This window comes from Dicentrarchus labrax, unplaced genomic scaffold (assembly GCF_905237075.1).
Source record: "Dicentrarchus labrax unplaced genomic scaffold, dlabrax2021, whole genome shotgun sequence".
NCBI classification, from domain to species: domain Eukaryota; kingdom Metazoa; phylum Chordata; class Actinopteri; family Moronidae; genus Dicentrarchus; species Dicentrarchus labrax.
Window position 1 is genome coordinate 23,689,099 of NW_026136719.1, and position 25,116 is coordinate 23,714,214.

Genomic DNA, 25,116 nt, shown 5'->3' on the forward strand with positions numbered 1-25,116 from the left:
TGTGTGTGTGCGCGCGCTGTATATATGTTGTGTCAAGACTGGGTTTGTTTTCTTTACAGTTTGTCTCTCTGCTGTGGACTTTGAATGCTGCAACAAGCACACGAGAAAAACTCCACTGGACTCTCCACCAGCACTCAAATCCACATCAGGATTACTTGAATATCAAGGACCTGCCCACATAAAAGATCTGTCCTTTCTCACAACCTGGAAGCAAGAAGTTCATGAGTACATCTTTAAATATAATATTTCAGGAACACTTAATTATTTCGTTTTGCTCTTCTATTCTTCACCACAGTTGCTGCAAACATTAAGCAACTATTCATACCCTCTAATACTTGTTTACTGCATATCACTGACCATCTTTTGCATAATACATCTGCAAACATCCAGCCTGATAGGATGACTGACAGTTTACTGTACTTTACAGACTTTACTGTATTAAGGCCACATTGCAGATGGTCTCTTCTGAGAGAGGGAAAATGTATCATCTGTCATTGTCATGTAATGACAGATATTATCTGGCCATTCAGGGAGTGCTTAAAGGAAACTATAGTGAATGTAGTGAAATGTAAAATCTGACCAACTAGCAATATTTTATTGCCAGTTCTTGAGCATTATTACAACTAAGCAGATCTTTGCACTTATTTTCTAAAATTCTCAAAAATCTTTAAAGATACTATGAACAAACTGCTCTATTTGACATAGATTCACCAAAGTTTTAAATACAGCAGGTCATTTCATTCTTCTTTATAAAATTAACACAAAAATAAATGAGCATTAAACCTTCATTCTCACATTCAGATAATTACATTTAAAAAGCTCCTGTCTCAATCTCTTCCTTTAAGTGTCCCACAGGGCTCCTAACCTGGCCAAATCCTCTTCTCAATTTGCATCAGTAGTCTCCCATACTATACTAACAGTGGATCAGTGGTTCTAGATCTGCCTTGTCTTGTTTGGTCTGGCTGTACAGTAAATCAGAGAATTTAAAGTCTTGGACATTTATAGGGCAAGTGTGACATTATGACAGGTATTAAAATTGCAACCCACTGAGTACACAAGTGCACACGGAGATTTGCACACAAAGACAAGCGATATGGAGAGTGGAGACTGAAGAGGAGGAAGAGGAGGAAGAGGTGGGATGGAGTTGATGACAGTCAGTAGCTCTTTTCTTAATGCTGCTGACTGTGTAGAGTGCTGGGCTTTGGTATGTCTGGTAATGATACATTTATTTCCTGGATTGATGTGTAAGAATGGGTCTTGAGAACGTTTCATCTCCTGACTTTTTGGTTTGTTATATTAATTTTCATTGCATTTATTTCTGCTGTTGAAAAGGGCAGGTTAGACCAGAGTGAAGAGCTCTACAGAAAGCGAGCAACATCACTCATTTGTCCCTTTTTAGATCTATTTACCAAAGCAACAATTTAATCATCAACCATTAGTATGTGTGTGTAATAATCTGCTTCTGTGCTGACTTTGTTGTCCCGTCAGTAACTCCACATTTTCCAGAAGTTGGTTTCACTTTGGGTTTTGCTGACATTTCAAAGACCAGACAGAAGTAATACTACAAACACAGAAGTGGAAATGAAATAAGCTCATAAAATACCACTGGGTGTAATTATAAAGGTCTTCTAAAGATCCGTTCTGCAGTATAAATAAATGATGGATGCCGCTACTTACGTCCAGACATCCCCTGACAGCCCTTTTGTTAAACTCTGTAGTCACATATCCCTTTTCACATGTCCACTGAGCCTCTGTGACAACATTTTTTTTTTTTGCTTTTATGTACCTGCATCAGGATTTTTGTAATTACAACTTATTTCACTATATGTACTAATGAGAAAGTGCAAGTTCATGGACATGCCAAAAATTGACCCAAAAGTCAGAATTCTGTTGAGACCTCACACCCAAAATTATCCTCCACATGCACAAAATGTTCTGCATGAATCTCTGCTCAGACAGGACGGTGCACTGTGAATAAATCTCACCTTATTGATGTCCTAACAGCCCTGCTGAGACAGAGATCAGCTGCCAGCAGGAATAATAGGCCTCTTCCCGCACAGACTGCACATGAGTATGAAAGCTCTGATGGTCACATGGGTGGAGCTGACCGTGACTGTGCAGAAGACTTTGATCCAGCATCTTTCCTCAGGATGACTCAGGGTTAATAAAAACAAAAAGAAGCCTATCCATTCCCATCTTTTTTTCGTCTATGTCTGCCTGTCTTTCTATTTACTCTGAATCCCACTAAATCTCAGGGTATTCTCTCTCTCTCTCTCCACGACAGATCCCATTTACTTTCAACACCAGCCGCTCATCTGCTGTCACCGACCATTTGATGAAGAGCAAAGACGGTAATTTGCTATTCATTATTAACAAATCACTGCGCTGTGAAAAGTGCCTTTTGTTTGCCTCAGCCTTGAAAACAATTACAGTCAACTTGCATTTCAGCTGTGATTGCATTGCATATTTCATGGCAACGCTTCGTTGACAGTGAAATTGAAAAGCAGATTTACTTTTCACAGTGAATGGAAGGAAGTGGAAGATCTTTTAAATCAGCCCAGACCCAACTTCCCAGGTCACACACTGTCATCTCTCTTAAAACTGGGTATTCACATTAATATTGTTGAATGGGTGATGATTGTAACTCATCCAGTAATAACCCAAAACATCTCCTAATTAAAAAGAAACTTCACCCAGAAGTAGAATTGACAAGTTTTTCCCATTGACCTAGTCAGTTTGTTCCAGTCTTGCTTTCAGAGAATAGGACATTGATTTTGTGGACACACTAAAATTAAAAAGGAATTTGAGTCTGTACAGTGTAGGGTCACATGGTAGACCGGGGGAATTTGTTGTCACAGTGTGTACAGTCCTGTGATACATTGGCACAAGCTTGTGTCATTATACTGAAAATGTGAGTATAGTTCAAATTCCTTCTCTTTTTGTGCTTGAAAAATTGTAAAGTAATTTATTTAGATTTTTTTTGGGAATGTTCACTTATTCTTGATTTATACCACTCTTATGTCAGTATGATGAATATAAAGCCAGCAAGCCATTACCTTAGCTTAGTACAAAGAGGCGCTGGTAGATGGATTCCGTTAACTCCATTTACCAGCGCCTCTTTGTACTAAGCTAAGGCTCTAAAGCTCACTAATTATTAGTGTCCTATCTAACTAAATGTAACAACGTCAATTAGCTCTTTTATAGGAGGTTATGGGGACTATTTCATGACCTGGAGCAGCAACTTCCTGAAATCTCTAACTAAGTATTCCTTCTTAATACTCTGATCAGGCAGCTTTTTTTTTTTTTTACTCAAAACTGTTTAAAAATGTAATGATGAATGTAGCTCAAATTGATGTAAAACCTCAAAAATATACCAATCATATAATCCATAACCCCAAATTGTCAACCTCTATGTCACTGAAAAATCAGCAGCTTTAGTTTGCATAAACATTGAGTGTAAAATGGGTTTTGGGGTTGTATATTCATCTTTATTAGTGTTTCAGCAAATAATTTAGCTCTAACAATCGATGATAAATTACACTTTTCACATGGACAAATACACACATGCATCATATTGTACACGTGAGCATGTACAGATTTTCCTGCATGCATGAACTCATACAGTCTTGTATGTGTGCATGTGTGCAGACATTTTTACATTTACTTTCCAGGAGCTCAGGTGGCTCTCTAGTTCAGAAAAATACATTAAGTAGTAAAAATGAGCTTCAGTTTCTGGATTACCATCATAAGAAGCAGTCATGTGTGCAATGGGTTAAGAGAGCAAGATCATTAAAGAGTGACGCAAGGGAGGAAAAGTAAATTTTCTCAGTGTCTCCACGTACACACAGCATTGATGGAAGTAACATACTGCAAATGTGTTATTCCTTCTGTTCTATTAAATGTTTAGTGGCAATATAGAATTATATTGTCCTGAAATATTAAAACTACAATTGTATTATTAAATATTTACAGACATATCAAATTTAATTAGTGTTGGGTGAAGCTTGTCATTATGCAGCAGCATGAGACATACCTTTAGGAGAATCACAGCAGTCTAATGGTTTACAGTCGATGTATGTACCTCCTGCCTCATCATTATTTATAGAATAATAACTAAGAAGAAACAGCTTCTGTAATAAGGTATTGGGAGCACACTGTGGCATTCAACCGGTTACATGATTTATAACATCGATCATTCATTGTGCAGTCATTATCTAAGTGGTTACTGCAGTGTCACTGTTTAAGAGATGTATTCTTTTCAAAAAACAAGCATTATTAAAACACTGAGCCGCCTTCACCCTCAGCGTAATCAAACAGGAGGAATACCTGCCAGTGGCTATATTCATCAACCACATGATAGGCACAATAATCATATATTTCTGCAAAGGAGAATCCTGTATATGCTTCCTGTCGATGTAAAATAAAATTGCATGTAGCTGACAAGTCTGGATAGATAGAAGTGCAACTTTGTTTGAGATGGTGATAAAAATGGAATTATTAAATGTGACACAGTTCCCAACCCTTGGACGATAGAATCACATTGTTGTGTAATTAGGGGGTAGCACCTCTGGACCAGATCTTGTGTGCTGTAAAGTGGTGGAGAACAGTGAGATTATACAGCCCCAAGTTTAAACTCAGTCAGTTTTTCTGCCCTGTACTGATCTCTGAGCCCTGTGTGTTTCACTACGACTACACAAACCAAGCAGGAGTACTGAAAGCCAGAAAGTGGGACATTAACCTATTACCTGTATACAGAACCTTTATACAAATGTAATATTATGGAGCCTTTTTAATTATAGTGTGGAAATGGTACTGGACTACATCAATAACCATTAGCACTGTGCATGTTCTATCAGTCCCAGACCTTTTCTGGTGCTTCTTTGACACAACTACTAATTTCTCTTGTGCTCTTTTACTTCAGATTTCACGTGCAGGTCATTTTGGATAGACAGCTTTTATTTTACCTGTATACATCATATTTTATTTTTACCTAAAAACAGTACTTAGCTGAAGCTGTATTTCTGAAGAGCAGGTGTATAAATAGGGTTAGACTTAGATTATCTTTGCAGTGGGTATTTTACAGCCATATTTAACATACGTAAAGCCAAGCAGCTACAGTACATTGCTGTCTATCTTCTCCCCAATTTGTACTTTGACACTGGACTATTCAACATGGTAAATAGGAGAGCAACGGTTCTGCTACAACAATGCATTTTGCTACCCTATCTCAATAAATTCAGCAGAGAAGGCATAAAGAGATGAGGCTTCTTATATGAATTTAATTAAATGAGCTGACTCCTGTCTTTTCTTTGTGTTCTGCTTCTCTCATTACCACTGGGCTCTTCTCTTGGTCTGTTTTAAGAAAACTTGCCAGAACCCACAGTCAGTCTGTTGAGCCTTATGTCTGAATTTAAGTGAGATCTACCCAAAGCTGTGAGTATCATGGATGATACTGGATAAGGTTTGAATTTTCTTGAATTTAAGCAACTTGCTGATTCTGCATTTGTTCCTCATCACTATTCAGCTCTTCAGCTACTTCCCCTGCTATCTGAGATGGAAAAGAGCTAAACTGGTGACTTAATTATACGCCCTGTAATCTGAGAACTGAGGATACAAACTCACTGGATTTCAGTAAATAGACACACAGCTTATTGACTATAAATAGGCTGAGCTGTAGCTTACTGGCTCAGTGAACACTATAAAATATTAGCAATATGCACTTTGTGCTTATGTTGGAGGACAACAGTCATGATACAAATGTTCTGTAATAGCAGGTTGAGCAGGTTATGTATGTGTCCGTGCGTTTGCTTCATTTCAATAGTACAAATAACATGTTAATCCAATGTCCCTTTTCACCTCAAAAGACTTTTAAATGTCACATTGACCCTTAACCTCCTCACTGTATGTGTTCTTGTGACTGGCTTAAGCAGAGCGAAGGCACAATAACGCCATAATCAAAATCAGCCATTCTGACAAATCCAGTGCTGCCCAGTAAGAATACAGTTGAAAAAATATCTTGGTGTATGCTTCCACCTAGTGGCCCAAATGCTGCAGCAGTGTTATAATGTCTGCTGGAACTCTTGGTTTAATTACAGTACACTTGGCAGACACCAGTGATACACAACACTGACAGAACACAGATGTATCCTTTTCTTAACCACAAGTTATGTGGGCAGGATCTTGTGCTATTTATGGAAAATGGGAGCTATTCTGTCCTACTAATATCAGTATGCAAGGGCATGTACTACTGAATGTGAACTGTATTCCGCTTGTACCAGCTTCCTCTGAGCCGACCACTGTTGCAGACTGCACCTTGATAGGCTGGTTAACTGTTCAGTGTGTGCCATCCGTGACCTTAATACTGGATGAAGATCTTCTGCTGTGCTGCATTAATTTGTGTACATTATTCATAATAGCCTACTGTATTTTCCTGGGATGCACACATTGCAGACCCTGATACACCATTGATTGAAAGAGGGCATGAGCATACTGTACCACACCAGCTGCGCTGTTTATCCCGTAGTGATGTTGATCGCATCCTGTCACAGAGGCTGAGAAAATGCAGTGGCAATCTCTAAATGATTATCAACTTTTCATTATTTGCAACAAGTTGTTGGCCGTCTCTGAGTTAACTGTCTCTTTTGTCAGATTATCGAGTCCATCTCCACGAACCATGTGATAAAAGCCAGTAACGATGCACCTCATTTAATAAAAACTGGCACACTAATCAAGGAAAAAGTTCTATATTGAGAAATCCTAGCAGGAACATTGTAAGAGGATTAGTAATATTTTTATCTTTCTGTGTTAAACATCAGAAAAGCACATTATCCAGGCTGTCAGTCCATACAATGCTATTTATAGATTGAACTGTTGATGTACCAGGAAGGTTCACCTGGTTTTAAGGGCCTGGGTGAAATTATATTTTATCACTGCTATATTGTTTAACAATTTGTTTGTAGTAGGTATTGTAAGTAAGTATTTGCAATGCAATTTTCTAATAGTTTGACCACATTTCTATCTGTGAGAAACTGAAGTCAAATTACTCAAATACCAGAATACACTGAGGAATAGCTATTAATAGTTTATTTACCAATGATTCCTCATCCCCTGTGCCATAGAAAGTTTTCAATAAATTGCATCTGAATGCTACGCCAAAATAAAAGTGCTACAAGATGTAACTAACGTAACTATAAAGTTAATGTTGGCCATTCAATGCCCGTGCAACAGAAATACACATCATGTGAAAATGTTACACAAACTGTCTTCCAACTCCAACATTCAGAATAACTCAAGCAAGCATGAACTAAAAAGATAACACTTTATTTAAAACCGGCTGGGGACATTTTTGTACAAAAACACGCAACTGTTTACGTGGATGCTTTGTGTCAAGAATCGTTCATCTTTCTCCTACTGCTTACACCACTGATGCTCCTCTGCATGCAGCACAAATGTGGGACAACTGCTAACTTGCTCAGACATAATTTCACCAAGTAAAAATAACAAATCCAATAAGCAATGTCATTTGCCATAGGGAAGAATGTAGGATCCTAGATTCTTGAGTCTAGACAAAAATGACAGATCCATTCTCATAAATATCAGGAAGTATGCTGAACATGGGATGTTATTGAGACACTTGAGTTGAATTCAGTTGAATTCATCTCCGACGTCGTTCTTTACTTGGCCTTGGCGCCTCCTTTACCTCCATCCCCTCCGTCCCCTCCTTTCCCTCCGTCCCCTCCGTCATTCGCCTTTTTCTGCTTCTGTTGCATTATCTCGGCATCCCTTGGAGAGAAAGGGACATTGAAAGAGAACAGACTTTGTTAGGGGAAACTCTACTGTAACACACAACCATATACTTAAAATTACTTGTGTTTTTTTTTTACAAACATGCAGTGTACTTATTTTCAGCAGTGGTAACATTAAGAGCTCAAGAATTTGCTTCTATGTGACAGAAAATACATAACTGCGTAAAGAAGAGAAATAGTCCCTAGAGCCCCACATCCAAGTCAGGATAAAACACACAGTGATGATGATGAAGAGTTGTGTGTATCCCATTTCTTTAATCTCCAGCTGCCTACCTCTGCTTCCGAGCAGCCGCAGACAGACCATCATCGCCCCTCTTTCCTTTCCCCTGATCGTTGTTTTTTTTGGCATTCTTCTGACGTGCAAGCTCACGTTGGTTTCCTCCTGCATGTCGGACAAAAGAAGAAAACAAACAATGTAACAACAGCAAATGGCACTTTAATGAGCACCACCTCAGGTATGTGAGCTACACTCTTAAGAGTCTCGATCACCAAATACTACCAAAAAAACCGGGAGCATTAACATCAACAACAACAAGCACTTTACAAGCGGCAACAAACCATAACTGTGAGTGACAGACGATCAGTTCACATTCAGTACGACTGTGCGATGGCATAAATAAAAATGGTGCAAAACATGAAGGCAGCCGACGTGGCAGAGGGGCGCTCCGGAGCAGCTTCATGCCCAGAGACAGCAGCAGAGACAGCAGCAGAGACAGCAGCAGAGCGTCCTCCATCCTATTACGGGTTGTCCATCCAGTCGAGTAATTCAAAATAAACAAAGAAGTGAGCCACGTCTGAGGCAATACAAACTATTACTGGCAACGACTCTGCAGTCTGTCTGCTAGCAGCAGTGTAGACACAAAAATGCCCGTGTTATGTCTCTGCTCACTATGGGCTCACAGTAGGCCGAGGCTTTGACTATTAACTGAACAACAAAATGGCCCACTGGCTAACCTACAACGTACACAATGTGATACTCAGCTAGCTACGTGGCACACACTGCAGCACAGCCCGTCTACTTCATTTCAGCCCACTGAAAGACAGCACAACCAGCGGTGCGAGAGGTTTCTGAACCAACGCGACAACACTGCCATGAATCCCTCAGAAGAAGAAGAAGAAAAAAACAAAAAAACGTTACGTCTGTTTCAGCAAATAGACGGAACCCGGGTCGGAGGAGGCCATGGCTAACGGACGGCAAAAACAATGACCACAGACGACATGCAAGCCAGTTAAGTACATTAATGCCTTACAATCAAAATATATGTCGATACCCACTGGTCATTTTATTAATCGACGCTTCCTTCCTCAAGATCCAAATCAGCTCAGCCAAAGGGCCGTCGGTTCCCCTCTCGTCGCTCCAGTCGCTGTTGATGCTTTTGGTTGCGCCTCTGTGGCTGCCAAATATGCGCGAGACTTCCGTGAGGCGAGAACCAGAACATTCCGTCTCTCCGTTGATTGCACTGCGCATGCGCATCGCTGATTGCTGATTGCAGCACAATAACACGGGAATTAGGTTTTATTTAAATCGTTTGTTTAAGTAAAAGCAGCAATACTACATTCAGTGTAAAATTTTAAATAGAAATCCGTGCGGTCAAAATATATTTAAAATGTAAAAAAAAGTATAATACAATGTTATTACAATTTCTTTCATTTGTATCTAAATAAGGATTCAGAATTAATATATTTGACTAACTAAACTAAACTAAACCCTCTCAAAGGCAAATGAGCACCTCTGAGGAAGGCCACAAGAGGTGGCTGAAATCTTCAGAAACGTACCTTTGTATAGTAGTTGTAGTTTGTTTTTCAAGCTGCTGTGTGCAAGACAAAGAATGACTCTTTAAGCTCAACTATTAACAAAAATATAATGATATATTATTATGCATGACAGTAACTGCTGTCATAAGTACAGTGTGTGAGTTTTCTTAGTTTAGTCAGTTTTTAGTCAGTTTATTTGACAGTGTTGTATGGCTCCAGCAATCACACGGAGAAGGTTTTTGTCAAACTGTCAAACTTTGTTATTAAGCCTACAGAGTCTGAGGCTTTTGTTGATGGATGTGAAGCCTGGCACTGTCCTAAAGTGACTTTTCTTCTCCTCTTCCGTCATCCTGGGCCAATGCCAGGATAGGAGAAAGAGTTGCTTGTAGGGTAAAAATGTACAAAAAATGTATTTGATTTGCATTCAGTTTGATGCACTTTATGTACCTCTGATATCTGTGGGTGTCTCCTAAATACACACATTTGGTAAATTTTACTTACATCTTTAATGTAAATTCAATGGACTCAATTCAATGAGACGTTCACTTCTAATTCACAGCTATCTCTTTAAAAACTTACCACAAAAGAGCCAACAGGGGGCAGACTAGGCTTAAGTATTTAGAAATGAATGCACTCAGAATACTAGGGAATCTACATTGGCATTTGCGATGCAGAGACTGATCATCATGAAGTTTATACTGTAATAAGTATATTGTTTTAGAGAAAGATTATAATACTTGTATAGATTTAATGTAACATATGATTACACACAATGAACTGTGATCCAAGTGTTATGTATTACACCAGACAAAACTCACACATATAAAATAAACCCAACTGATTTTCTTACTTTACAATCCAAATTTATTGGAATTAATTACAATCTGATCGTATCACCAGAGTATCATTCCACTGTTAATATTAAATTGTTGCCTAAGTGCAAAATGGTATCTTCTTAATAGTAATTGGAGGTTTTATTTCTGTCTCTACAATAGGAACCACACAGTGTTTTCCTTGCAGTTTTGGTGGGGTGATTTTATTGACTGTCGGGCAGTTAAAGGCTAGGTTACTGAGTCATGTCTGCCCAAAACTGAACTTCTACCCAGACACTTAAACTATGAATAGAAGACAACTTAATGTATGCGGCCTAACCTGCATGTGCACAAGTGGATACACCTGTTTTACTTTATGGGAAACCTCTGATTGTCTGCAGCTACATTTAGTTAAATAATGTAGTTTACAGTTGAAAAACAAGATATTGTTGAAAAATCATCAGATTTAGCAAAAAATAGGCCAAAACAAATAGTTTTTAAAGAAGAACTGGAAACGTAGGTCTGTGGTTGTCGATATGACACATTTCATCTGGAATATAAATCCTAAAATGTGTTCATAGCAGTGGAAGTGAGCTAGTACTGAATGAGAATGAAGACAGGGCTGGGTTTCTTGCTGAAAGACGAATACTGTATTTTAAGGACATAATTACTGTTTGAATACAATGAGCCATCAAACTTCTGCTGTGACTAGCCAGTCTAGCCAGCAGTCTATTTGGGTGAAGAATAAGGTCTTCTTTGAATTGAATTATATGCTGTAAGTTTGTACTGGTCCACAGCCCTATTTCTTGATGGATGTCGGCAAAAAAAAAACGTACTTAAGTAGAGCCCAAACACTTTTTTGTTTTCTGACGTTTGTTATATTTCTCATCAAATACTTGAGGTCAAAATCACGTGCACGCTTCTAAAAAATAACAAACACAGGTGACAGGTGGTCACAAGGACATTTAAATGTATTAAATCTGACCTGAAAAAGAGCACTCTCCTCAAATTGTTGGAAAAAAGTAAGGAATGTAGTTAAGTACCAGCAGCCACATGGTATTTCTATGTGTTAATTAAGGATGTACATAATAATCATCATTGGACACAAGTTCCCTTAATTGTTTGAAGGACTATACACAATTGTGTACACTCCTCAGTGTGAAGTGCACTTTGTCATTTAATTTGAACGATTTGTTGAACACAGCAGTGGTTTGAGCTAAATGCTAACATGCTCACAATGACAATGCTAATATGCTGATGTTTAGCAGGTTTAATGTTTGCCATCTTTGTCATCTTAGCATAACATATGCTGATTAATTAGCACTAAACACAAAGTATAGCTGAGGCTCATGAGCAAGCCATTAGTTTTGTGTATTTGGTCATAAACCAAAGTATACTGAGGACCATGAACATCTGTATGAACTTTAATTGCCAGTGGACCAACCGACCAACATGCCCCTAGCGTGGCTATAAATTTTATTTTCTACCATTTAATTGGTTCAACAAATAAACAGTTTTTTTTTTTTTTTAAATAAAGAAATTTAAATGATCTAGTTTTTATGAATTTCACTTTTGCTAAAATTACGACCCATCCAACAGTTACATAGGATTGAGTGGATAAATAGCAATGGCTTTTTCATGCCACTTGCGTGCTGGAGCATGAAGACTTTAACAGTGTGTAGAACAGCATGTCGATCGCTGTGGTCAGTTTATTGGGCTGGTGGCGACACAGGACAGCCCAGGATGTCTGCCTCTGACTTGTTTTCCACACAGCTGCTTTCAGTGACAGCATCCTGCTTAAAGCAAACTATTTTTGTCTCCCAGTGCAATTATCACCACCTGGTAATTTTGACAATGTTGACTGCTTCTGCTTTTACAAAGCCGCTAAATGTTAATGTTGTCCTTGTGTGACTGCTGTTGCAGCTCAGCAGCTCCTCATGTTGTCCGTCCTGTCTCCAATTTAATCAAATGGGGATGATGGGGAGGAAAAACTTTGTTTTCCATTAATTTCATACTAAATTTAACAGGGGGATTTTATATTAACAGCCATTGCACTCTCATTACCTCCAGCACTTTTCCATACTGACTACTTAGTGACAGACACCCTTTCACATGATCACATGCAAGTAAACTGTTCAGTTTGGGCCTGTAGTTCGTGTGTCTGCATGTTTCACTATTAAGTATGTGCTGTGGGATAATTATGTAGATGTCAAAAGCAATGGGATTTGCTGTTTTTAGAGGTAATTGTGTTTGTGTATGTACTGCTATTTTTTTATTCGGTCCAAACTGGTGATAGATGATTCATGAAATCATGGAGTTGTGGGGTGCATATGATGTGATGCGAAGACAGGACAACCACCATTAATTTCTCCAACATTTGATGGCACCATCTTCATGCATAGACTACACTGCACTGTTTGGAGCAGTCTTTGCTAACGCTGATCATGAAGTGGTGGAAGCACTGATGTGTGGCAGTATAAACTTAGTGTGACAAGCTGGACGTATGGTGCATTCCTCTCTGTCTCATTTCACCGCTGTCATCCATCACGGTGCCAGAGTCCTGCCTGCTGTCATGAATGATTGATGGGACTTGCTGATCCCATCTTCTGCATTGCTTTAATGTCCCTTGTGTCCTGATTGTTGGAGCTAATTTTGACATGAGCCTATGAAATTATGTTGTTTGTGCTGTACTGCAAACTACTGTATATGTATTTTTCATCTCTACTGAAAGATTTGGTTTTGACATGCAATATTTACTGCATTTTTTAACCAAGCTAATGTGTTACTTTCCAGAGCTCTGACTTTAATATGCATTCTTTCTTTGTTCTCTGAATTCAGCTTTTTCTAAATATTTTTTGTAAAAAAAACCCAAAAACAAAGGGGCGCTGGCTGTGAGCATGCAAGTTTGCAAGTTAAACATGATATAATTGTAATGTAGGTGGTGTTACCTTTACCACAAAATCTGTTTTGCCTGGTCTGTGTGGCTGTGTGGCTTTACTGCATTGTTTTGCAGGTATTTGGTCATAAACCAAAAAATATGACGGCGCTAGATGAAAAGTCAGTAGATCATCATCTGGGGACCATGTCTGTTCCAGATTTTATGGCAATCCATCTGATACTTGCTGAAATATTTCAACTGGTGGACCGAACAACAGACATTGGTGTGAGTAAAATTGACTACTACTGGATATTCAACATCTCAACCACAAGTAGTTTGGTTTGGTTGTCACTGTAACTGTTTTATTAAAGTACAGCAACTTAATAGAGTCTGTATGATGCCAAGACAAAAAACTGTCCAGAAGTTCATCATTAATTTTTTTGGGCTAGGTTCCTGAAGAACACGAGACTGCTCTTGTTAAGGTCTTCACTGACATCCACTTAAATACGGCAGTGGTAGAATTTCAGTCTTAGTATTATTGGTTTTAATTGTTGTGCATTCTACACAATCGACGGAAAAAAACAGATGGGACTCTCTAGCACAAAACTAAACTGGCCTGAATCCTACTTTGAAGGACAAGGACTACTTTGTGTTTCTAGGTAATTACACATCTGAGTGGACAAAAATGTCCTGCGGAGTTCTTCAAGGCTCCATTCTGGGGCCTCTTTTGTAACATCTACATGCTCCCACTTGCTCAGATTATGGAAAATAACAAAATATCTTACCATAATTATACAGGCAAGACACACATTATATGAATGATTAACATATCACCACTATAATCCCATTCAAGCACTAAGTAAGTGCTTTCAACTAATCAGTGATTGGATGTGCCAGAATTTTCTTCAAATAAACAAAAATGAAACTAAAGTAATTGTTTTTGATGCAGTCATGAACACAGACCTGAATTTCAATGGGCACCACTACTATCACCTAAAGAATATGTCAAGAATTAAAGGACTTATGTGTTGGTTGTAAAAACTAGTCCATGCATTTATCTTTAGTCAACTCGACTACTGTAACGGTATCTTTACAGCTCTCTCTAAAAAATTGATAAGACATCTGCAGCGGATTCAGAATGGCGCTGCTTGTGTCCTGACTCCAGTTCTGAGGTCTTTACACTGGCTTTTTGTCTGTCAAAGAAGTGATTTTAAAATACAGCTGTTGGTTTACGAAGCACAGAATGGTTTAGGTCTTCTTCTGCTACATTATAAACCATCCAGATCTCTCAGGTCAGGTCTGTTTTTTGTCCCAGTCAAAACTAAACATGGAGAGGCAGCTTTCAGTTTTTATGCACCACATATCTGGATCAAACTCCCAGAATACTGCAGGTCTGCTGCAATTCATAGTTCTTTTAAATCAAGGCAGACTTTTTCCTTTTCTTTGTGTTTGCTTGATATCTTACACTGCACCTTAACTAGTATCCTGTTCTGTCTTATTTTTATTCTCTATTGAACTCTTTATACTTGTATTTAACTGTGTCCTTTATATTGCCTCATGTGGCTTTATGTGTGCCTTGCGTTGCCACAAACCCATCTGTTTTATGCACAGATTAGAAAGGGATGTGGAGGACGAAGATTTTTCTGTTTTTGAGGCGATGGAGCCAGACAAAATGACCTTCTCCCATTCTTCTTTTGTATTCAAACCCCTGTCTCACCTTATTTAGAGGCCACTTCAGTAGACCCATTGTGTCACCTTTTATCTCAGGTCTAACTGCCTTGCCTGAGGGGAACTAGTCTACTTGTTCAGAAGTTATCTGGCGACAAAAGAGGCATGTGAGCATCAAGGTAATTTCTCCTGGAGTGCAGATGTTGTACCGGTTGACCCTATGCTGTGGAAACACTAAGCACAATCCAGCAGGGGTGGAGATAAGGCTGGGTTGAATTACACTGACAGGACACACTGAGAAACTTAAGGATTCCTACAAGTCATGTCAGGTGCATGAGGAAATACAAAAAAGGGTCACAAATCTTTACAAACAGTTATTTGACATACAACACGAATAAACTGAACTTGCTGTAATGTGAATTTAGTATTTTGAATGTGAGTGGGGACCTTACCCCTGTGCTCCTCTCTGTGAATCACTCCTCTCTGTGCCATAACACTCACAATGCCTATGATAGGAACTGTGACACTAAGTGAACATTGTGTGAAAGAACAAATTCAATTTGCGCTGCTAATTGACAAATGAGCAATGTTGTAGTGTACAGCTTTGATACAGATTAAGTGAATGTTCTTTCACATGGTATGGAACAAAAGCAGTTATCCATGGAAAACAAATCATGTCTTTTTGTCTATATTTTCAGACATAGACTGTCTTCTGTGTTGTGTTGCTGTGTCTGAATCATGGTTTAAGTCATTTGTAACATGCCTATAACAGCACAAAATGAGGGAACGCATTAAATCAACTGTAAATGCAACAGGCTGTTGATAAAAAGTCCTCAATATTGCTACTTTGCATTTCGCTTCTGTACTACATTTAGTGCATTTGACTAAAAAGAACAAAGCCAACAGACGCCTCCATAATGCTGTTTTATGGATTTTTAATTGCACACGTCAGTAGGCCTATGCTGAGCAAAAAGGGCTTACATCAAGACCATAGCCTCATTACAATAATGAAATGAAATCATGACATTGTCCAGATGATATGTTTTCAAATGGTTGCCAAGGTAACAGCCATCTCTCAGCTAATGCATGATGTCCAGAATAAAGGGATGAGTAGATAACAGTGGATGATGTGCAGGATCATTTCAAGTGCTTCTGACAAGGTTGACTGGTCCAACATCAATTGATTTTGGAAATAGGATAATGGCACCAAAACTAGAGTGAACACAAATCTCAACACACACAAACATCTTCAACTGTCAAAATATGGACCACAGCTTTTATTTTTGCAAACATATCTTCCTATTTTTTATTTATTTATTTTTTTGCTTAAGATGTCTGGGTTTTTGTCACTGCTTCTTCGTACTCCTGCTGTGCATGAGCTCACCACTGTCTCCTGGTTGACTCATCTTGGCTGACTGACGGCTCCCCACTCTTCATGCAAAGTACAGAGAGTTATTCCATTTTTGTGAAATCTAGAGGACGTGCAGTGCAGACTCACTGAAAATACTCTGCATGCATGAGATGTTATTGATTCCACTGAGCTCATCAGTGTGTCTCTCACAGCATTTTTTTAGTGGCCAATACATGATTCTGCACATTCTGTACAACATATGCTTGGTGGAAGTGATGTGACTGAATGTAACTTTTAATAAGACATTACAAAATGTGTTGCCAAATCCAATAGATGTTCTAGCTACAAAAACAGTGCACAACAACCTGTAATATCAAGCTTGTCACCTGAAACGATGTTGTCTTTTAGTGTTTACTGCTCCTGTAGCAGTGGTTTTACTGGGTAGCATAATATAAAGATCTCCTCCTAACATATGTACAAATAGTCTGCTTGGAACAATAATGTGTGTCCGAAAAAATATAATTTCCACATTAAAATCCTTCCAAAGCTATCTATTCCTTCTACTTCATAAAAAAAATCCAGAATCAATGAATATGCAAATATATTATATATATTAATTTCTAAGATCTCTCCTACTTCACTGTGAAATCCATTCTCAGGCTTCAAGTTTCTACATCACACTTGTTGCATACTGGACAAGGGTTGACTTCCAAAATATCTGTGACCTCACAAATGATGCTTGTAGGCCCCGCCCCTTAAAATCAGATTTTTAATGAGCACAGAGAAACTTTTCACTTTCACGCTGCTAGCAGTGTGGTTCTATGGATGGAAACGCTGCTTGGTCAGTCCACTGCTTATGTTATAACATCAGTAACTGTTGGATAGATTAAATTGTTACAGACATTCATAGTTCCCATAAAAAAACGTTTATGATTTTGATGATCCCCTGACTTTTCCTCTAGCCTCAACCATGAGGTTCACATTTGTGGTTTTGAATGAAATGGCTCAACAGTTATTGGATGGATTGCCATGAAATTTGGTGACTCAGTTCAAAATCTTTTGGCACAGAAACTAAGAGGGGGAACCTTGTAAACATTATACCTGCCAAGTATCAGCAAGCTAGCATTTTTATTGTGAGCATGTTAAATTGCTAACATTAGCATTTAGCTCAAAGCTCCACTGTGCTTAAGGGCCAGGCTATGCAAGAAGCAGTTAAAACTATAGTTCGTACAACATTTGTCCGAGCCAGGTAAAAGTGTTTATAGCTGTTCCAGTCAGCCACGCTCGAAGGGGACATAAATAGTCGGCTGTCATAGAGAGGGGTAAAATCTTACAGTAATTGTTTAAATATGTGGATAGCAGCTCACGTTTTCTGATAGTCTCTCCTGGAGTGTGTCATTTAAACATGAAAAGTGGTAAAAGTAGTTATGTAAAGAATGGAAAAAAGAGAGCTCACTTCCACACCCCTGTTCAATCAGTTACTATAATACTTCATATGATATTGTATATAATATCATATAGAAGTTGTATTCTGTTTATGTCTTACAGAACTTTGTATTAAGAAATTGTGATTAGTGTAATTGGAAATCACAGCAAATGGAACAATTCTACTCTATGCACAAAATAGAAATAAAATGTTCAGCACGAACTTACCAGTTTTCCCAAAAGAGCAACACTAAAAGTAGCATCCCATATGTGGGAGTCTCCTCCATGGCAACTTGCCTTTACCAGGCCTCAATTAGCTGAGTGGCAGCACACATGGGAACCCCTTACCCATCTCGAGACAGGACTCCAGAGACCAGAGCAGAGGGCAATGAGTACAGCAGACTGGTTCTGTGCAGTATAGCCCATCATTGTTGGTCTGAGGTGTAACAAATATCCACAGTGCCTTTTCCCTGAGAGGACACGTGGAGACAAATATTATGAAGGGTGAAATTAGATGTAGTTTGTTCCTTTGGTCTTGATCCTGCTCCCTGGGCTATTCAGCTATAAAAGCCTGTATAATGTGGATAATGAGGAATACTTAACACAGTCTGTGTTAAGTGGGAGTTCATTATTTAATGCGATTTTTAATATTTGAATTCTACTAAACAGTTGTTAGATGTGGTAAAGCTAATGGCATGTTAAGGATACACAAAATACATTTTTACACAAAGTATCTATGTTTTTTTTTTTTTTTGTTGCTTTTTTTATTGATAGTGACAGCTGAAGATAGACAGGAAAGGGGGGCAGAGAGAGGGGATGACATGCAGTAAGGGTCCGCAGGTCGGATTTGAACCCTGGGCCGCTGCAGCAAGGATTCAGCCTCGGTACATGGGATACCAGCTCTACCAACTGAGCTAACCAGGCACCTGCTCACAGTATCTATAACTGTGACCTTCAAACTGCAAACATATTGTTGATATGTTGAACTTGCTGGCAAACATTTGCTTTTTACACATACAGTTGACACAGAGAAACACTTTTTATTGTTTTATATTTATTTTTAATGTTGTATTGTTTAGTGCTTAGCAAGTAGTTCGCAGTCAGTTTTCTGAGCTTTTTCACTGAAAACGACTGGAAATTATGGTGACAAGAGTGAACCAAAACAGTAAAGTTTCAGGCTATAAAACGGGCAGAAAAACAGCCGAGCTTACAGACACAAAAACACTGTGTAGAGCCGAGGGGAACTGCAGAGACTGATAATAAATCTCTGTGGCTTCTGTGCCTTTCACGTTATACATAATCAGTTGACCTACAGTTAATATAAAAGTAGATTGTTGCAGCTTTAATTTGTCTCTTTCAGTTCCATGTACATATGACTGACTTGTTGCCAAAGCAAACACCATATTGCTGTAGGTTCATTAATCCATTACAGTAGATTTATTTTTCAGGAAGCAGCAGTAATAATCCAAAACCACAATTAGGTTTTTGGTTTTTTTGCTATATATGTGGCTGAAAGTTTTTCTATCAGCCCTTTTCCCCTCTGTCTTGTTCTTTTTTTGCACATTCAGTCTATCCTTCTTTACTCACCCTCTCTCTCTCAATCCTTTTTGGAAGTGCTGTGCAGCTGTGGCAATACGAAGGCACCTGCCCTGAATATGATGACGTCTGTGGCCTGAGTGAGTCATCAAGACCCTAAAGAGCTGCAGGGAAACTAGCGGGGCTGAATGACTGTACCCCACACACACACACATAAAGCTCGGGATGAGGCAGCTCCAATCATCCAGCTGAACAACAGGCACAAAATGAGTCGTATAAATCTCTGAGATAAGACACTGTGCAACGCTTTTGTATGTTTCCAGTCCTTTGACTTTCAAGTGTGATTACCTCGTCATAATACAGCTCTTGACAAGGTGACGACTTTAATCAAGCTTCAAAGGGAAAAGCATCATGTGGTGGCTACACACACACACACACACACACACAAAAGAAGAAAAAACTGTCAGTTAGTCAGAAGGCTTTGCTCAGAAGTTTTACATATTGACAGTCTTGTTAGGAGTGAAGAGTGTTGAAATATGAGCTGTTGACCAAGTGATGCACATTGACTACTATACTCATCTGTGCATCAATATAGAGTGAAGATTACTCATGGTTTTCACTGTTACAAAGTCCCTGGAGAATTTCTACAGACATTCATGATGCCCAGACCTGAATCCTAATGATCTCATAACTTTTCAGGTAGCACCATCATCAGGTCCAATTTTTATCAGTACTTTGGTTTATGACCAGATACCTGCAAAACTAATGACATTCCCATCAGCCTCAACAGTGCTTTTTTTTTTGTGCAAACCATGTATGAAGGCAAAGCTCTGTTCGTTCCTATGGAAGCTGCTCAGTGGTTCATGAGGCCAAAAGAGTTTGATTACATGGATCTTCTGTGTTGTGGGACTGGGGCCCATTGAGCATTTGCACTGCAGACTTTTGCCATCCAAGTATGGCTGAGCCACAACTTCTTCAGCTAACTTGAATGTTGATAAAACAGACTGTATAATTAAAAATGGATGTAGCCTCTGTTATTTCACCCATATGTAGGTTTCTAAAGAGCTGCCATGAAGCTCAAAGTGTGGTAGCTCTAGCCGTCACCATCTTGGCCGTCCTGATTCTGCCGGATCCTGGCTAATAAAAAATGAGCAAATAATGAAGCGTGGGTGGAGATGAAACAGTCACCTGTGACGGCACCCACCTGTCACTCAAATCAGCCTGAGTATGCATAACTTTAAGCCTTAAATGGAAATTATAACGGGTGAGCAATGTAAAAATGAAGCCACCATAAAGTTGTCATGAACAGGTAAATTAGCCGTAGAGACTACCATAAAGTTGAGCATTTTAATATGGAGATTGATCACCTCTGTAGCCAGCCTCAAGTGGCCACTTGAGTAACTGCAGTTTTTGTTACTCCTGTGTTGGCCTTATTTGCCAGCCACAGAGGTAGCCGCTTGAGATAAAATGATTTAATCCTGCAGCTCTTCTAAACTTTCCAAATGTTATTGGACCAAATGGATCAAATTCTGATACTGAAACGAATCATTTCGAGGGGGTTTTGATGCTCAAGAAATGTATCCTCTATTTTACAGCAGCTTCCTATGACGGATGGCATTGCTGTGATTATAAGCATCGGCTACTATGTCAAACTGCCTTCAAAGCCCAGCACTCTTCCTGGGGGCTCGGTGACTACCAAATGTGCTAATACGCTAAAGATGGTGAAGATGGAATACATTACCAATGAAACATTGGAAAGTAGTCACTGTGACCTTGTTAGCATCCTGACATTAGCATTTAGCTAAAAGCACCACTGTGCCTAAGTACAGTCTCATGTCATTAGACAGAATTGTGGCTTAAATCCCAAGATTCAACCACTTCATTTGGGACAATAAAATCCCCAAAAGCATACTGCAGATGAATTTTAAAGTCACATCCTATTTGGATTTTAAAGGCTAGATTAGATTCATCAGAGTGTTAAAGTCTGGTCACTACATTACCCTGTTCCGTCAAAACATGGTTTCAAAGACACAGCCCCATCCTGGTCCCTTGATATAAATGCTTCAGTAGTCTGGTGTCTGACTTTTATTGGATCGCTCTGTCACTGTTCCCCTGTGGTTATGGGAAATCGGCTCCAATTACCCAATCCCGTTACAGTGGCAGGCGCCATATATTGTTGTGTATTGTGTGTGGTGGCAGAGAGCTGGTTATGCCAGACCCGACTGATGTTTTAATCAGAAATTGTCCAATTATGCCGTAAAAACACAGACATTAACTGTGCCGCCACTACTAAGATTTTGCTGTAAGCAAAGTGTGGTTGGTATTCACTGCTGGAGCATTTACACAAAACTGTTTGAAGACAGGGAAGCAAACAAAAACAGGGGATATGGATGGGTTAACCCCTCATCAGATGCCAAACTCTGAATACTTTAAAGCTTTGACTACATGAAGGCACAAAAGCTCTGAGCGCTGCTGTTATCAGGATCTTTTCCAGGTCACAGTGGCACAGAGCAGCTCTGGTTTGACTGCTGTCTCTTTTCATGCGTGGAATGATCAGACACACCTGTACAGTCACTGTAAAACTGGTGGCAGTAAAGGCCCTATGATCTCAATAAAACACCAAACACCTGGGTCTGCTTAGCAACGAGTGCATACGTGCATGCGTGTCAGTGATGGCACAGACACAGAGGAACACGCACACACACATTAGAGGCAATGAAAAAGCTGAATCCGAAGTCTGATTGTGTTTCTTTGTGGGAACGTTTGTGCTCACCTTCACTTTGAAGACAGTGAAAACAAATGTGCAAATCTCAGATGTGAACATAATCCACAGACTTTGCTGAGTAAACCTGCTTCTCTGTGCGCAACCACTTCCGGATTTTTTTTTATTATTTCAAAATTTTTGGAGGAAGGAGGTAGTTGGTTTGAGCTGAGCCACTGTTCTTTCCAGTCTGTGCAATCATTAGGAAGATTGTTTTTATTAAATCTTATCTTACATGGTGCTGCAGTGGGTTTTTTGAGTCTGACCCAGGTTACCATAGTAGCTTTAAATCTAGTTGGACTCTCTTCTGCACAGCTGCAGTCTTTGTCCTTGGACCCAAGTTTGAGAAAACATAATACTAATTCTGTTATGCTTAACAGAGCAAAAGATAACGTGTCATCGCATTCCTTAAAAGAATAGTCTGACTGAAATATGAAGGTGGAGCAAGCAGCTAGTTAGCCTAGCTTAGCATGAAGACAAGAAATAGGGGGAAACAGGTACCCTGGTACATAACCACCTGTAAAATGACAAATTGTTCTTTTTACACTTTACACATTAAACAAACAAGATGTAATGTGATAATTTATGAGATTGAGAGGTGCTGATAAGCGGGTTTTGTTACCTTTGGACAGAGCTCCCTCTGTTTACAGCCTCCATGCTATGCTAAGCTAACCGGCTGCTGGATCCAGCTTCCTATTTACCGTACAGATATGAGAGTCGCATCAATTTTCCAACTCAGTAGTGTTCAGTCTAACTAAATATTTTTCAAAATGAACTGTTGTTGTAAGATAAAAAAAATTGTGATTTACTTTATTTTTTCACGATTGTCTGTCGTCTATGTGTTGCACAGGAAGACATCCTGACTACTAACAACGGCTTTCAGAGAGAGATGGAGTGATCTGGGGGCCCTACTGCCAACATGCTTCACAAGTAACACACAGCCTTGAAATTCCTCCACCACTGAAGCCTTGAGTGTGGCTCAATGTAACAATGTTAGGATACCTCTCAGGCTGTACTCCTATACACAAGTAGGCCCACTACAAATTTGTATCCAGCACGGTCATCACACAAGTTTCGTTTTTTTACCTGTTCAGTGAAATTTCCAAAAGAAACATTGATTTATAGTATTTTAACATTTCCTTACATTTCCATTACATTACTTTAGGTTATTCTTCACATGGGGTTGGAAACAAACAAATAATGTTTTCCTTTTACAATATTGAAATGGTGAATATTTAACCGTGTTGAATTGTATTAAGAATAAATTCTATGACTCTATAAGACACATTCTATAAGTATTACACATATAAAGTTTACTGCACATACATTACAGAAAAAAAATACATTCCAATGAGGGTAGCAAACTTAAATTATATAACTGGTTTTAAATACAGTAAAGACATTGGCTTAATATTTTATCTTGCCTACAGAGCACAGTGGTATTACCTGTAATTTAGAGATCATGCTCATTTGCAAACATCACATGTGCTGCTGGGAAACATCAATTATCTGATCTCTATTACAGCACAGCCAGCTAGATGCTGTCTTTCTTCAACCAGGTAGAACAAGCAAAACTATGTCATCATTTGACAAAGTGCACTGCAGTCTGACTTAATGAAACAACATGCTAACTTTTGCTGCCTCATTATTTTAATGTTTAGGAGGTCATTAAAATAAATGAATTACTTAATATGATTTTATTATTTGTTAATGCTAAAGTTCAGAACAATACAAATCAATTGTTAGATATTCTAATGAAGCAGATACAGTCTTTTCATTCTTATTCTTAATTCAGCTTTTCTGAAGAATGGCCAAGCAAGGATTTACATGACTTCCATGACTGTACTGTTTATAATTCCTAAATGTTATATTTCCTGGAATATATTGAATATATATTGCTACTCTTTACTGCAATCAACGATGGTGTAATAAAATATATATTTATATATTTATATAATATGTGTATATTTTCTGGACTTTGTAATGTTGGTCTTCATGTTGCACAACTAAAAACAGTTATTTGTACTTGTCCAAATTCTTCTCTCCAAAAAAAGAAAATCTAAATTTTCAGCCTGTGAAAGAACACCATAAACGTGCTGTTGTGTTTGACACCAGGGAACGCGTTAGTCTCACAGAAAAGGCGTTAGTTTGTCTAAGCCGATACCTTTCCCAAAAAAGTGTTTTCTCACTCTGCCAGATACGGCATCCTTGCCAGCTGAAATAACAGTGTGTGTGTGTGTGTGTGTGTGTGTGTGTGTGTGTGTGTGTGTGTGTGTATACAAGCACACTCAAATACAAACGTGCACATTACCCACCCTCTCTAGGCCTCAGCCTTTGAGTCATTAGCACTGTCTTTGTGAAAATGTCACCGTGTTTTTTTACAGTGAAATGTGCAGTGATGTGTACTGCATTCTTTGAATGCAGAAAAATACATTTCATATGTGTTAACATATATGTGTTATATGTCTTTACTGCAAAATAAAATAAAGAATTTTACATTGGTTGTACCACCTGACATGGAAAGTGTACCGGCCAACCTATGAGTTGAAATTAGCTACTGTATATTTGTCAAAATTTGAGTGAGATCTAGAAACTTTTTTACTCAGCCATAAAGGTCACTTGGGGCCCTCTGGTTGCAATATTCGGTTAGCATTATAACCTGTTCACTTAAAAATAAAAGCCCTATGGTACGGTTGTGCCCCCATGACATATGATAACATACAAATTGTTGAACAAAAGTTTTTCAGCTTTAAAATTATTGGTATTTGTAAATTGTAAATGTAAATTTGGTTTATTTGAACGGTTTCAAACATAGACTCATGCCATGGTATTTTACTTTGAATTTATCACCATTAAAATATGATTTTTAATTCTCTTTTTAGTGAGTTCACTTGTACAGACAGTTGCGTTGCCTAACATTTTGGGGCGTTCGAGCTTCCAAAACATGAATAATATTTATTATTTTAATGTACTTAAATTGTATTCAAACTAAATAGGTTTTACATTGTTGTTAATTAATCACACTAAAGTTTGTAAACCTCACTAGGAATTCACATTTAATTCTTCTGGTTGGGATGTGATTCAATGATAGGCTGTACCTTAAAATATATTTTCCCTTCCCATCT

General features: G+C 38.6%; 1 protein-coding gene and 1 long non-coding RNA gene across 2 annotated transcripts; one reads left to right on the top strand and one right to left on the bottom strand.

Moving 5' to 3' along the window:
* On the top strand, window positions 1-23,948 carry LOC127351894 (uncharacterized). Its single transcript, XR_007880992.1, has 3 exons — window positions 1-225; window positions 2,285-2,351; window positions 22,842-23,948. It is a non-coding gene; the product is annotated as an uncharacterized LOC127351894 (long non-coding RNA).
* On the bottom strand, window positions 7,305-9,249 carry serf2b (small EDRK-rich factor 2b). The gene is made up of 3 exons (XM_051379869.1): window positions 9,081-9,249; window positions 8,079-8,187; window positions 7,305-7,782 (listed from the first exon to the last, which is right to left on the bottom strand). Exons 1-3 carry the CDS (start codon window positions 9,085-9,087, stop codon window positions 7,674-7,676), a joined length of 225 nt encoding a protein of 74 aa, XP_051235829.1. The 5' UTR covers window positions 9,088-9,249; the 3' UTR covers window positions 7,305-7,673.
* Window positions 23,949-25,116: the final 1,168 nt, after the last annotated feature.

Bases quoted from the DNA above. Each gene is read 5' to 3' on its own strand.
- serf2b (XM_051379869.1), bottom strand. The intron at 7,783-8,078 runs GTAGGCAGCTGG...TTTCTCTCCAAG, and splicing joins GCGGCTGCTCGGAAGCAGAG to GGATGCCGAGATAATGCAAC.